This window comes from Balearica regulorum, chromosome 2 (assembly GCF_011004875.1).
Source record: "Balearica regulorum gibbericeps isolate bBalReg1 chromosome 2, bBalReg1.pri, whole genome shotgun sequence".
NCBI lineage: Eukaryota > Metazoa > Chordata > Aves > Gruiformes > Gruidae > Balearica > Balearica regulorum.
Window position 1 is genome coordinate 126,403,852 of NC_046185.1, and position 15,094 is coordinate 126,418,945.

General features: G+C 40.8%; 1 protein-coding gene across 4 annotated transcripts in view; it reads right to left on the bottom strand.

Moving 5' to 3' along the window:
- Positions 1 to 15,094, bottom strand: part of UBE2E1 (ubiquitin conjugating enzyme E2 E1) — a 45,065-nt gene continuing 29,971 nt past the window's right edge. For all 4 annotated transcript variants that reach the window (XM_075745833.1, XM_075745837.1, XM_075745836.1 and 1 more), the window contains 3 exons: positions 7,657 to 7,789; positions 1,756 to 1,903; positions 1 to 746 (listed from right to left, as the gene is read on the bottom strand). In XM_075745833.1, the coding sequence (XP_075601948.1) occupies positions 649 to 746; positions 1,756 to 1,903; positions 7,657 to 7,789 (379 nt within the window). In that variant the 3' untranslated portion in view covers positions 1 to 648. The remainder of the gene's footprint in view (positions 747 to 1,755; positions 1,904 to 7,656; positions 7,790 to 15,094) is intronic.

Below are 15,094 nucleotides of genomic sequence, written 5' to 3' on the forward strand. Positions count from 1 at the left end.
TCCTGATTAAACCCTTTATTCTTTTCACAAAGATAGATTGGCTTATAAAATAATACATTAACTACTTCTCATTTCATGTATGAGGCCATATATCCACCTCTCCATATCACAGATCATGAGATGACAGTCTTTAAAAAGGATTTGTTAAATACCAATATGCCCTCCATAGGGGAAAACAATCCCGACATCTTTTTACAAAAAAAAGAAACCCAACCCAGAACAAAATAACCCCCCCCAAACCTAAAACAAAACAAATAGCAAAAACAGTGTGTAGAGTCTTGAAAGGACTTTTACATAAATGTCAACATATGTACCTGTACAAAATTAAGCTGTTTTCATCTTTTACATATTGCAAGCAAACTGAAAACCAAAGAAGTCTAAGAAGTTTACATTCTTCTCGGTACTATATGTGAGCTAATATTGCTGAACTAATTACAGTCTTAAAATATGCTATTCCCAATCCTAGCTGTCTACTGTAGCAAGATACCTTAAGTTACAACAACAAAATCTTAGGAAATAAAAGACTGAATAAAATCTGTTATAGAAATACCCTATTCTTTACCAGCACCCTCCCTCCCACCCCTTCAAAATCATAAGCAGCTCTTTCCATCACAGACGAATAATGTAAGAGTTTGACGAAAATCCAATTTATGTAGCGTATCTTTTGGTCCATTGTCTGGCCATTCTGTCATGCTCTGCTCTGTTAGTCATATACTGAGTGGCAATACTTCCAACCAAGGGGTCAGCTGAAAAGAAAAGAAAACAAACCACTTATTTCATACAAGTTACTGAATAAAAACTTAAAAATAAAGCTGAAGTGTGAATTTAATTCCATGGAATCACACAGGTAAGGTACATTGCAACACTAAATACAAATTGATGGTCTGTATCTTTACTGACTTGTGTGTATTTATGGTGACATACTAATCTATTACTTAATAAAGAGTGAAATGCCAATTAAAGTTTTAAGGAGTTTAAAAGGCAACAATCCAATAGTCATATTTTGCATTGCTCAGGACTTTCACTAATTGATGCATTTCAGGTTTATTTTACCCCTTCTAAAAGTGCCTGGAACATACTCATTGCTAAGTGTACTTGTGCCAATATAAATCTGCCTTCTAGGAAAGATCAGATCTCAAGGAAAGGTTTTTTTTTTCTAACAAGTTTATTCTTATGTACAATATAGTGTGAAATCTAGTGTTTCTCTCATCTTCAGACACAGAGGAATACAACCTGTGAAACTGACTTTGGAAACCAAGACATACTCCTCTTAACTGGTGTGGATAATGGGTGGGTTAGAGAAGCGGCAACTACCTGTGGCATAGTTGGTCACTGGTTTTAAATGGATGATGGAAAGTAAAAGGCTAATCCCCTTGTTTTCAGAACTGCATGTGTGGCTCTTCTAGCTCCATTACTGAGTTAGTACAGTCCTACAGACCAGCAAAGCGTGTTTAACCCTCATCCAAAACCAGAGCTGGTTTGGAAGGGGAAGGAGTTTTCACGCGCAGGAGGAGGACCGGCTGCTTTCCTCACGGGTCAGCCTGAGGAGCAGTGAACAGCAGGCAGGTAAGGTGTATCACCTCCACCACCTCTAGCCCCTCTCCGGCTGCCTTGGAGAGGGAAACGTGCTGCACTGGAGGCCAGAGCCGCGCTGGCTGAAGCCAGCAGGATGAGATGAGATGAGGGCCACGTTATTTGGGTGCCAGGTGGGGTGCAAGGCAGCAGGCGGCCCGTGTGGCCAGGCAGGAGACTTACCCGGGTTGCAGTCTGTGAGGAGGGAACAGATGGAGAGGAGAACTTTAGAAATGGTTAATGCTGGACTCCAGTTGTCTTTTAAAATGTCCAGGCAGATGACACCTTGGCTGTTAATATTACAGTGGTAGATTCTTGTCCGAAATGTTACCTGCAAGAAACGGGTATTAGCTGCAGTGCTGAGGTACCACACGCGACGTGCTAAAGGGAGGGGCAGTAGAAACTGAAGGGAAAGGAAAAGAGCCCACGCACACCCGCGGAGAAGAGGGCAGGAAGGCCAGCCCTTCGGCCCGGCCTCCGGGTGACTGACCCAGCTGGGGCCGGGCCGGGCGGGCTCTCCGGGCCGCCGCCGCCCTCTCGCGGCCGTTGGCGGGAGCACACCCGGGCCCCGCCGCCGGGCCGGGCCGGGCCAGGCCGCTCTCCGGCGGGCAGGGAACGGCCGGGCTCCCCAGGGGCTCCCCGACACCCCCTCCTCCGCCGACCGCAGCCGCTTTGCACTAAAATGACATTTCCCACCGGGAGTTCCAGGATAAATTAAAATATACAGCCCGAGTACATCTTCGATGCCAGAGGCAAATCAAAAAGAGCCTGATTTAAAATAAAAAATAAATACAAGTCCCACGAGGTGGCTGGCAGTGCCACTTCCAGCCCCTCCGAGCATACCTGAGCAGTGTTAAACACGACAGGCACTTGGAATGGCAGCCCCCATCACTTGTAAGAGCTCAGCAATCGGGACAGTTGGTTGGATTTTATTATTTTCAAGTTTGGGAGACATAGCAGAGCCGGGCAGCTCACCACAGAAGTTATCCAGAAAGGAAACAAAAGTACCACGAGCCATTTTCAGTAGAATACGATGTGACCTGCAGAAAGGCCTTACTCTAATTCACGGGATGAATGGCAACAAATTTGGTGGAACTTGCATGGATTAGGATTATCTGTGTGAATAAAGGTTGGCGAATTCATGCCCTAAATCCTCCGAATTTGTCAGCTATCCACACCCACAAACTTTATTGTCTGTTTATAGGTCACGGGGGTATTCGCGAAACACGCTTGGTAAGTGTGCGGTATGACAAGAACACACTAGTGCTTTCTCTCAAGACGAGACCAGCCCACACATAAAACTTGCCAGCCAACCCTCATTTTTTCTACTTTCTTTCTGATGCAAAAATTTTGCCCATGATCCTCCCTCTGGCAGGCTTGGGGAACAGGCTTGGGGTGGGGTGACACAGCTACAAAACCCCAGTGCCTGGCATGTCCCCACGCACGGCATCCATGCAGCGCTCCCAAGAAGGCTCCCAATGCAGAGCACACCGGCTATTTTTGGTCTCAGACTCGCAAAAGCAGTTACTTGTCACACAGGAGCGTGACACTCCCACACTGCACACTTGGAGGGACTTTCTACTTTGTTCTTTGTAAGCTGCTTGGATTTTAGATTAAAACACAAAGCAAGCAAACAACAACAAAAAAACCCACCCCAAATCCCTACTCTTTTGCCCGTTATGGGTGGGAATAGCAAAATGTCTGCAAGAGAGTGGAGATGTGTCCCCCTCCCACACCTTCTGCAACAAGGTGCAACTCCAAACCCAAGAGTTCCTGCAGCTTTCTACCTGGGAACCTCAGAGGTATAGCAGGTAAGAAACCAAAATGACCTTTGTTTCCCAGATCACCTAATCCTCAGAGGAAAAGTGGCAATGACTCCCTACGGTCACGTGGAAGTCCACGTACATCAGGCTGAGCAGAAGGTGGATCTGACTCGGTGGTACCTGCCCCAACCCATACGGTTTAGGGCAAAACAGAAGTTGGTGGCATTTGCAGTTGCTGGCAGTGGCTCTGCCTTGGATTCCAGAACAGCCCTCAGCCCAGCCCCACTGCTTGCTCAGTATTTCTCTATTTGACCTGCAGCTTTGGTCTCCTTCCAAGAAGGCTTCTAAATGTAGGTGAGGTAATAATTTTAACAGATTAAACACTTCCAGAAGGGGAAGCGTGGAGTATTTCCAAGTTGATACAATAAGGACCAAATTAACAGAGAGGTCAAGAGTTCTAATTTGTAAAGACAGAAAGTTGTTAATCCTGATTCTGAGCACAGAGGCTAAATACTCTGTAAGCAGTCTCTCAGTCCAGGTGACTAATAACTGATAACAAAGCATGAATCCTGTTTGCCTTTAAGACTTATTTTTTAATTATTATTTGTGAAGGAGGGGAAAGAGAGAAAAAAGACAACTCCCATATATTTGCAGAACAGCCTAGTTCCTTAAGATATAATCCTTAAGGGCTACATCCATGGCACCAAAAGCAGTTTTTTCCAGTTAGAGGAGCTCTACGTAGCCAAAGCACTGTGGGAAAAATCTAAATTTGTTTTGACTTAAGCACCAAGTCAGAACTGGGATGGTGTTAGACACATGTAGTCCAGCTGTTTGCCATTTACAGTTTTTGCTGATGGTACAAGAGCCAGCCATGCAGGGAACCCAAATGAAGCTGGGAGAGGGAGAGGAATTGGAGGCCCACTTAAAAACAAACAAAAATATTTAAAGTCAATGTTCATTACACCTTAAAGAGGGGAAAAAAAAAAACCCAAAAAACCAGAATCACATAAACCTAGCAGATTCAGACCAAAACCAAGAGACATTTAGTTACTTAGAAGGTAGTACAATATATTTAGGGTCAAGAGAACAGCATGTGGAATAGCAGAAAAATATCGTGTAACTGAACAATCCTTTGGAAATGTCCCACCTGAGATTACATTAATGCAGTAACTACACGGAGTTAAGCACAGCTTTTGAAAAGACATAAAAGAAGCTAATCTCAACCTTACCCTGAAGTGATAGCAGAGGTTAATTTACACAAGCAGCAAAATGGAAGTAGGGGGGAAGGAAGTGGTTAGAGGTTATTAATACAAATGATCAAAGCACACACCAGGTCAACACAAGCTACTGTTTTCACCTCAGTAAGTGAAATCTAACCCAACTATAAAGTAACTCTTGGGAAAATGTCCATTGTAATAGTACAAAAGAATAGCAATCATCTTAAGGACTAAGTACTGAACTCTTAAATTCCAATTATACTTGTTTATTGGATTCTCCTGAATCCAGGCCCACTCAGCACGTGCCTGACTCAATTGCTATCTGGAGCCAAGGCAAAACCAGAATACCACACAAAATGAGAAAACATAAAAGCAGAGAACAGATTAATGCTAACATCTTCAAAGTGTTGTACAGAATGCTCAACAAATGCAGAACAACTCCATTACACATATTTAGGACAGGAGAGTATCTGTCCCTGCATCAGATTTCTCCCACTGAAGTTCCTTGTACTGTGCAATGCATTTCCAAGCCAAATTTTAAGACCTTTAATTTCTGCAGCCTCAAGTACAGAAGTACAATCCATCTTTATATCCTTCCAGGAATGTGTTAGTATCACTCCCAGCACAGTCCTCTGCCTCTCATATAGCAACATCCTGTCCCCAAAAGTTTGCGCTGACATACTGAATCAAACCCTCAGCTGGAGGTAGACCCAGTCCTCAAAGGCTGCACCTGTATATCCTTCATCACACATCTTTAGGATGCTCATCAAGCATTTGTCAATAGTGGCTATGCCTCAACACCTGCTGTCATGCATATTCCTAAGGGCTTGGAAGCCTGCCACGATGACCAGTTTCACCTCACTTTATTTAAGAAGGTACATCCTTTAATGACATTTCACCTCATGAAATGTATTCTACTATAGGCAGTTCACCACGGGGCAACCCATGGCAGGGACTGTCCTTGTAAGAATTACTAAGGACTCAAAGAGGCAGTAGAGGTTTTCTTCTACTGGTCTTGCAAGGCTTACCAAGGAAGATTCAAGGGAAACTAGTCTTTTCATTCTAGAGAGCCTAAGCTTTTCAGAGGTCAAGGCTTTTGAAATGACCTTCAACCACTCCACTGCTCTACTAGTGCTTATCATCAAACCACACACTGGGTTTTGTTTCAACTAGCTGTTTCTTTATTTCTTGCCCTAAAAGACAAATATAGGAAGGCTATGGTAATTACATTAGTCCTACCACTTCCAGAATACCCACATACAATACTTATCAGTCACTGCAAGCAGTTGGGCAATCTGAAATCAACAAATTAGTGGGAATAAAGCAGGAGCAATAGGATAATTATATTTTCCACATTATCACTGATTAACACTAGCATAAGTGTTAACATAGGAGCTGCTGTAAGTCTTTGGTTTCTTCGTATGAAGTATCCAAGTAGCCCAAGTATGTTCTACTGGAGCACTGCTATGCTTTCTCCTATATCCCATCTCAATGTGACTGAAGCTGTATGTATTTTATTTCCATACATATATGTGGTCTGTAAACCAACTTGGACTCTGCTGGATGAAAGATTCCATTTAAATGCAATTCTGCTACAATACTGTGAATCTCCACTAAACTAGTCTTTAAAGGCCTCAATAAGTGGCACCTGTTTTGTTTTGGTTTTTTTATCCCACTCTTCTTTTCACCTGGGTGAGGGTTTAGATCCAAAGGGAAAGGCAAGGAGATCCCTGTCAGAAGCACAGAGCAGAAACCAGGGCTGAGCTGGAACAACAAAACTGTATCTGTGGTTCCGCATCAGGGAACTTGGCATATAGGGCTGTCTCAATACCACTGGTAGTTATAATATGGTCTTGTAAGGCATCAGGCTGGATAAGCTTGGGACGATAAGTGCTTGTGACCTGTAGCACAGAAAGCAAAGGTGTAGCAAAGCACATGTGGGAAGGTAAAACTCCCTCTTTAAATGCTTACTGGGTTCATGACATAAGATATTGCATATAGTTGGTTGGACAATAAATTATCCAATACGAACCAATTAAACCAAAATGAAAAACTATTCTGAACTGAATTAAACTCTTAACACAGGACACAAGAGAACCACCTGTGCTGCCAGAGAACCTCCAAAGAGGGATGGGCAGGTGTCAGCAGGAAATCACTAGAGATGTTCCAAGGTAGACTATGCTGCTTATGAATCAGAGCCCTAGCTTAGGGATGGAATTTAAGGCCCTGTTGATACTACCACCCTGCAGTTATGCTAGCAAGAACAGTAAACAGTTTCCTTCATCTGGGAAGCTTGTATTAATTTGTCTCATACAACCAATAAGCATTGTCTCCGCTGAGATAGACTGATAGCCTGAACTATGGCAAGTCCTCTCTACTGCAGACTAGACCAAGGTCTGAAGATGGGCCAGTCACTGGCATTTATCTCATCAAGGCAATGACTTTTAAAGTAGAAAGGTAAACATGCACATAAATGCTTTCTGATACAAGGCAAACATGAAGTATATACACAACCACCTCTTGTAACCCAACACTCTTCCTCTGGCCAAGTATGTGAACCACAAGATAACATTCACTTGCACTGGTGTTTGCCTTGTAGCATTGGAACACAACAACACTGGAGTATAAGAGTTTCACAAATATAACACACCTACAGAAAAAGCTTGTTACTCTACAAGCAGGTGAACAACACAAGTACCCAGCAAAACTGAAAAATTAAGTACTACTACAGTGGCCAGAACACACATAACTGTCATGCTTACGGTAACCAAGTGGTTTGAGAAACAAGTATCTGTATCATTTCTCCTCTCCCCAAGTTTATTTACTTTTCAGTTTCTCGGTCCTGTCCCTATGCTTGCACTAATTGCTTAGGACCTCTTATAAACAGAAGCAGGGAAAAAGCAAGCAAGCTTTAAAATAGTGATGAAGAGGATTGGAAAAGCTGTTAACATTAGCTAATAGAAACCAATGTAATGTCTGAAATGAGCTTAAGCCTGTTCTTAGAGAGAGTGCCTTTCAAATGGGCTGCATTCCATTAACACTGCTTGCTACTCAATGGCCCATTGAGCATTCATGACTTAATACATCTGCTACAGTCCTCTTACCTTTGGAGGCTTGAAAGGATATTCTGGTGTAAATGTGATGTCAAGGAAGAAAACACCTCCCTCATAGACTGAACCTGGAGGTCCTAGAATGGTTGATCTCCATTCGTAGATGTTATCACCTTTGGGGCCAGCGCTAAGAGATAAAAAAAACAAATGGTTTTGGAATATTACCACAATTTAAATAAATATGACCTCTTACATTCTTCCAAGTAGGATATGGAAGAAAGTTTTCAGTGTTACACTTCATACACCACCTGAAGTAAAGACAGGGATTAAAAGTAGATTGAATGCTTCCAAAAAATCTCAGAGATCTTACCTGAACTTATCAGTGTTCCAGACTGCTTAGCAAAGCTGAGAAACCAGAAGTGGGGTATGGTTTTCAGCTTCTCTCTCCTGTCATTTATAAGAGCAGCGTTGCCCAGAACTACTCCTAAACATGCTACACAATCTCAACACAACAGAAAAGTTAAGTTTCAAAGAACATTTTCCTACTGTATTTCAGAAACGGCTCTTCCAGCTCAGCCTTAATAAAACTGTACCTCATCAAAGATCACACTAAATAAATTAAGGCTTTATGCTGATTTTATTAATCTTATGTGTTCTTTAAAATTAAAATATATTCCTGTATTATTGTTAAACCAAGGCTTATGGTATAATTGAAGGAAGTCAAAGACATGATGATACTCTTAAATGTCAAAATTTTCTACACTTCTATAAATTTGCTACACTGATTTCTAAAATGAGGCCACATGAACTCATCCCTTTGATATTGTTTGTATTGTGGTACTACTTTTGTAAGGGGAATTAAAATCACTGTGTCAAATTAAACCAGTGCTTTCTCAAATCAGCTTTGTCTAATTCTAGATTCTCCCTAACGTGCCAGCAGCTCACCAAGAGCAGTACAAACTAAAGGTGTTGAAGAACAAGAATGTCTGCTTGTTGAAAATTAGTTTTACTGAGATCCTCAGACACTTATATTCTGTAGCGTGCCATATGTCACTGAGCATTTCTAAGTACGGTAACGGCTAGAAAGCCATTAACGGTTTAGGACTCCATTGCTACCTCTTTCTTTCTGTGCTGCTATGGTAGTATTTTATCTGTAAGATGCCAGAGCTGAAAACTCCCTTTGCATAAAGGGAGGTGCTGACACAGCATTTTCCATCATGGATGTGCTATGACTTCGGAAATCTCTTCTACCGTTGTTCAAGTAAAGGGCTAGATTTTAACATTCCTAATACAATGAAAACCAGCCTTACTCTTCGTTCCCTGTTCTTTTAACAAGGCTAATATAAGACAGAAGGATTAAAAAAACAAAAGAGGGTCTCCATACTACAACATTCACAGAGCAGTATTAGTTGAGAGGGAAGGCAATCCAATAAATTCAATATATACATGACAACATGCATTTCATTAATGTGAAGGGAAGCAGAGTAATTGCTAGGTGTTAGTAACAGTGTTACAAATAGACATACAATTACAAACCCATAAATTCTCAATGTAACAACAGTGATCAGAGACCTGCTTTTTCCCCCTGCTCTTTGCAGTACTGGTGAACATGTTCTTGACAGCAGGGGAATCAGGGGAGAGAAAGGGAGTTAATTCTGTTATCAAACCTAAAATTTTATTTTCAGATTAAACTAAAAGTTCACAATATGTTGGTGCTAAATAGTTCAATGATAGCAAAGCTATGACAAAAAGCCTGCTTCCAGGGGAAGGAAAGCACGCAAGAAAGCAGTAAAGGGAGACAGGTTCTCTGCAAAGTGACGCACCAGTCACTAGGGAAAGATTTCTCTCCTCAGAACACAAAACCCCACGCAGCTCAAGATCGGTACTAAATTAAAGTAAAAGCCATTCTATCCTGAACACTCCTGGCATCCCGCTCCACCTTAATGACTTGTCCCTGTCCTGTGCAGGTCTATATATTTGGGCACTCAGTACTCTCCAGCTACCACTTGTGCATTAGACTGGAAGAGCGTTGTATTTTAACGGGAAGCTCTGCCTCTTGAAAGACACCAGCTTAACTGTGCAAACTTACTGAAAAGAACTCTCTGGGGCACCCTTAGCCACCACTCCAAGGAATCACCTCTTTATGTACATATTAGCAACCCACTGACGCGCTGTCATTACCGCAAGTTGCACTGGCGATCATCCTGCCCTCCCTCCCTCTCTCCCCTAAAGATGGAGCTATTGAATGGAACAAGTACTTGGGCTTTGTTAGCACCGATTTACTGTTGGAATTTATATCACGAGAACTGCCAACTGGGAGCACTTCAGCACTCAAGAAATGTGATGTGCGATTAGCACTGAATACAGCCCTCTGAACCAACAAGAGATATTTCAACATTTTGCATTTTATTTCCAGTTTCAACCCAAAGGACTGCCAATAAAAAAATCCCACAGATTTGAAAAATAATATATTATTATTTGTAATAGTCTTAGAAATCTCTTGTATCCTGTTAGGTTTCCAATTAGAGCTATCACTGCAAGTAATATACTGCTAAATCTCCATATTAAGAGTGCAACGTCTTTGTAAGACATCAGTAGGCTTTAATAGTGATGTACTAAGCTTACCTTTTAAGCTTTTTATAATTCAATTAACAGAGTGAAATAGCTGGAGATGACCAATTTTTACATATTAACATTGATTTCTTATAAAGGAAAGACTGAAAGAGGAAGATGCAAGTCAGCTTCAGAGTGCAGTATTGCTCGGATTTAAATTAGGATTAGGTAATATCAAGCAGCTCAAGAAGACCTCTTGCTTAATAGAAAAGTGATGATACTGGACCACAGCACAAGTGCAGCAGCATTAACTTTTAGTGGAGATATAAAAACTGTCAAAGGTTAAAGATTACATGCTTTGTTTAAAATCCTTGCAATTATCTGCTTCAAAAAGAAATTCACTGATGCATAGATACAGGGCTCACAGGCACAGCTGCCACCTTGCCTGATGTGTGTCACCACTGCTCAAATTAAGTGTCTAGATCTACTAATGCAACATTTTGAAGCTGTCCAACATATGACCACCGGGAAGACAATTTTAACCAATTAAATAGAAATTGTTTCCACTGCAAGACAGGAGTATGAGAGCAACAACTTTCTGTATTGAACTCAACAGCCCACAACCTCTTCACTTCCAAAGAAACGAGACAAAGACCAGTAATGCAGAGCGAAAGATGACATCTGAAAGAAAAATGAAAAAAACCCAGCCCATCATTATCTTATCAGGCAGCATGTGTTACACAGCAGTGTAACTGAGATCTCTCTTCCCTGGAAAAACAGTGATATACTCCGTGAAGATGTGCTGCGCCCACTGCAACAACTCTTCCTGATTGTTCCCAAGTTGCTGCTGGCTTATCCTCTGGACAGACATTATGACAGTAACGCCCTTAGGAAACTGCTCAGTGCCAAAGTAGTTTTTGTTCAAGGACTAACTTTACAAGTCTAGAAGCAGCAGTCTGAATCCTCCTAGTAAATGCAAGGCAGAGAGAAAGTCTCGGCACAGGTGAGACCAAGCTCAAAGTTCTGCCCGGGCCAAGTTCCAACCAGCCTTGCGTTGCTTTGGAAAAACCTCATCTTGCTCTGCCTCCCTTTGCTGGCAGGCATCATGTTCTTTTTCAACTTAAAAACCAAACAGGTAAATTAGAAATGCCTGCAGCAGAGGCTGGGGAGCAGAAGGGTGCCTAGATAAAGTGGCTGCAGGCTCAGGTGCCTTGCAATACTGAGCAATTGTAAACACAAAACTCTGTCTCAGAGATTAAGTGTTCATGGAGAAGACACACACACACTCTCACACTTTTTCATGTATTGAAAAAGCTGAAATGACAGACAGTCTGTGAGAACAGCCAACCTGTGGGTTTTTCATATTAAGCCAGCCAGATACAACCTCCACCACAGACCTGCATTACATGATAACCACCCTGATATTTTGCTCCCACTTCTGTCTGGGCATCCCTGAGCAAATCACTCAAAGTATGCCCATGCTATGGAGGGAAGGCAGGATTTTTTGGTGTTCACCACATATAGCTAACGTATGAAAATCCCTGGGAACACACTGCTGGTACTTTCCAGGAGAATGACTCAGAAAGAGCCCGCTGTTTGTGTCAACTCACTAGTACTTTTTGGAAACTACCTGGTCCTTTCTAGGAGTTCACCAAATGATAACATAAGCTTTTAATCTACTAAAAATACAGCCTGGTGAATACTTTAGTTCCTCCTCTTTAAGATATTGAAAACACACAACAGCAGATCACTGTAATGATAAAGGAATCAAAATCAATGCTACAGACACTAGGTTAATACCATAATATACCAAAGCAATGCCTGCCTTTTAAAAGCTAACTAATTTAGCAGAGTAGTTTAAAAATGCCAGAGATGGCTATCTGTCAGGGTAATGAGAAGAAGGGCAATTTCATCATATGCTCAAGTAAATAACAGCTAATGAAAAACTACAATATGTTTCCGTTAAAACTGCCAGTAATGAAACCATGAACTTGTACTCCAACAATTCTATATCCCTAGATGCTATTTTTGAGGCCATTTTGCTCTGAATAGGAAGCGTCTGATGCAAGTAGCTAAGCTGTTTTGAAGTTGCACACTTGTGGAAAATAAATATAATTTCCAAAAACACTGCAGACACTACCTTTTTCAAGGGACATAGCTCAAATCAGAAAGCAAACAACATACTAACAGCACATGGGAATTCCAAGGTGGCAGAGAATCTAGTGATCTCCAATGTAAAGCTGTGTCGTTACAAACCGATAGCAACATCTTTTTTTTTTTGTTGTTTTGTTTTGTAGTAAGAAACAGTGAATGACTGAACATGGAATTGCATCTTGGTCATGTACACATCACCTTACTAGGCCACTTTAGGAAATATTTAGTTGACTGTTAGAAGGTCTCTTTTTCCTTTATTTTTTCACCCTTTTTTCTTTTCTTTTCTTTCTTTTTTATAAAGATGCAAGCCCAAAATGCATTAGAAATTTTGACTGGCAGGGAGGGAGCATATCATTCTCACATGAAGTTCTGGCGCACCTTGATTTTCCCTCCTAATCCACCTCATTCCTGACCTCAGAGTAAATATGCTTTCTTTGCTGGTAGTCCTGAGCTTGCTCACCTACATTGTTAGGCTGAATCAGGTGCAGAGGTTGTAAAAATACCCCAGAAGTCCTAGATCGCTGGGGGAGACAGGTACAGGGTTTACAAAGCAGCAGGATAGCTCATCTAGATTAGCCACTGAAAAACACGCACTTACAAAATCCCTCAAATTTTGCTCTACAGACCTTTAAGCAAGCTGTGTTAAAAACGGAAATGTCAAAGAACAGACTTAAAACCAACCAAACAAAAAAGCAGCTAATCTTTTGGCCTAAATGTCACTTCAAAACCTTCGTATTAATGCATGGCTCTTTCTTTAGAAATAAATTGTCACCTGCACATGCTTTAGCTACCAAAATGTATTATTACTATTTTTATTACTATAGGACTGAGACACTCCATTCATAGACAGGACCCCACTATGCTAAGCATGCTACAATGCAATCCAAATAGTCACATACACAACTTACACAGGTTTTTCAATTATAAAAGAAGCATTAAAACATTACACAGTTATTAGGAAGAAATTCAACCAGACAAGAGAGAAGTAGTTAAAAGGATACCTAGGCCATCCATTTAATTGCCATTTTTCGGTCAGATAGTTTAAAAGTGGGATGTAATTTTTTTGCCTCCCATTTTTAGTCAAAGAATGGAAATGAAAGGAAAAGAAAGAAAAAATAAATCACAACACAACAAAACCCCTCCTGGGCAACTGTGGAAAGTTGAAGGTAATACACTGAATTACCACATGACTATGTGAATCAGTGTGATATTTTTTGCCCACTACCATTATACACAGCCAAGCTGCTCCTGTGTGTTAACATTAGCTAAAAATGATGGATCGGGCATAGGTGAAATGCCTGCAAGCTCAATGAGACACACAGGGAAAAGACAGCAAGAGAAGAAGTTGCAGCTGGCTTTAATTAAAACATAAGAAGGGAGCAAAGGAGGGAAAGGAGAGGTAAGCAAGTAAAGACGGAACATTATATTGCTATAGCAATCCAAACTATAAAATTGTGAAAACAGAACTTAATTCTCCTTCTAATGCATGTTCAGGGGCATGGTTTTCAAGTACAAAGCAGTAAATATTATTACTTTTCTTGTAACTATATTTTCTGTCTTAAATTTAAAATGGCAGTCACAATATTATTGCACAAGGGCAAGTACCTTACAAATGCCACTACATTTCAAACAGAGAAGAGTATGCACAAAATTTCTGTTTTAGCATTTGGGAAAGCTTTTCTTTAAGTACCAGACTAATGTAAAATTGGGGAGGGGAGGTTTGAAAAATCACATATAAACTGCGTAAAGCTTAAACTGGAGGATAAACAGTGCAGTTAATTACATTCTTACAAGGTTAAAAAAGGAAATAAATAACTAAATAGCTCTGATAATGGCGCTGATAAGGTGTTATGCAGGGATTTATACTTCAAGGAAAACTGTTTCAGGGGGATTTTTGTGGGAAGAAAAAAAAAATCCAGGTTTTCCAGTTTATGTAAAAAATACTTGGCAACAAGATCACAGACCAACCAAGAGCCTTATCGCTGCCAAGATCTCACTCTTTTCAATTACAACAGGAAGAGAAATGCCCAGGAGTACTTGCAAATTTAGGACCTTCACCTGAAATATTTCAGTCTCTGCAAAATATTACTGTGAAGTTACTACTAAACTACCTGGTGAAAAGGCCGACTCTCTTGAATAATTTCACTGCAGAGTTTGATTTTTAAACCAGGCTTCAAAGATTTAAAACAAAATCTCAGTTAACGGGGAGGTCAGAAAGAGACTTACGATATTCTCAGGAGTGTGCTGCAGCTCTATTTAGTTTAACAATAATCACTTCAATTTAGGAGCAAGTCCTCATAAAAAGGTTCAAGAGAAATTAATCCATTCAGCATTGGTTCCAAAATCAAAAATAAATCCAGCTGGCTCAGCTCTCGAGGGCTTCCATTTTTCTTTGCAGTGGCCTCTTCCCAGCCTTCTCCACATCGAAGCACTGGAAGTTTATCCCGCTACATGTAGGAACATTTCCAGTGTCCAACATGACTACAGAGAGGTTGACTGTTTCTGCAAGTTTGCGGCTTTAGTACATACAGTATGCAAATACAGAAAATGCCAGACTAAGTAGTCAATGAAAATATTTTCATTGTATGCAAATCTGTTTTCCTTCTCATAGTTATAGCTTGACACCATGACAAAAAATTAAATAAATTAAAATGTACTGGCTTATATTTGACCTTGCAGCTCCTATTAAGTAATACCCTGCACAAGAAACAATAAAACAAATTAGGGAAGAGTAGAAGAGAATCTGACTCGCCTAACAATTAGCAATGGCTTACTTAAAATGACA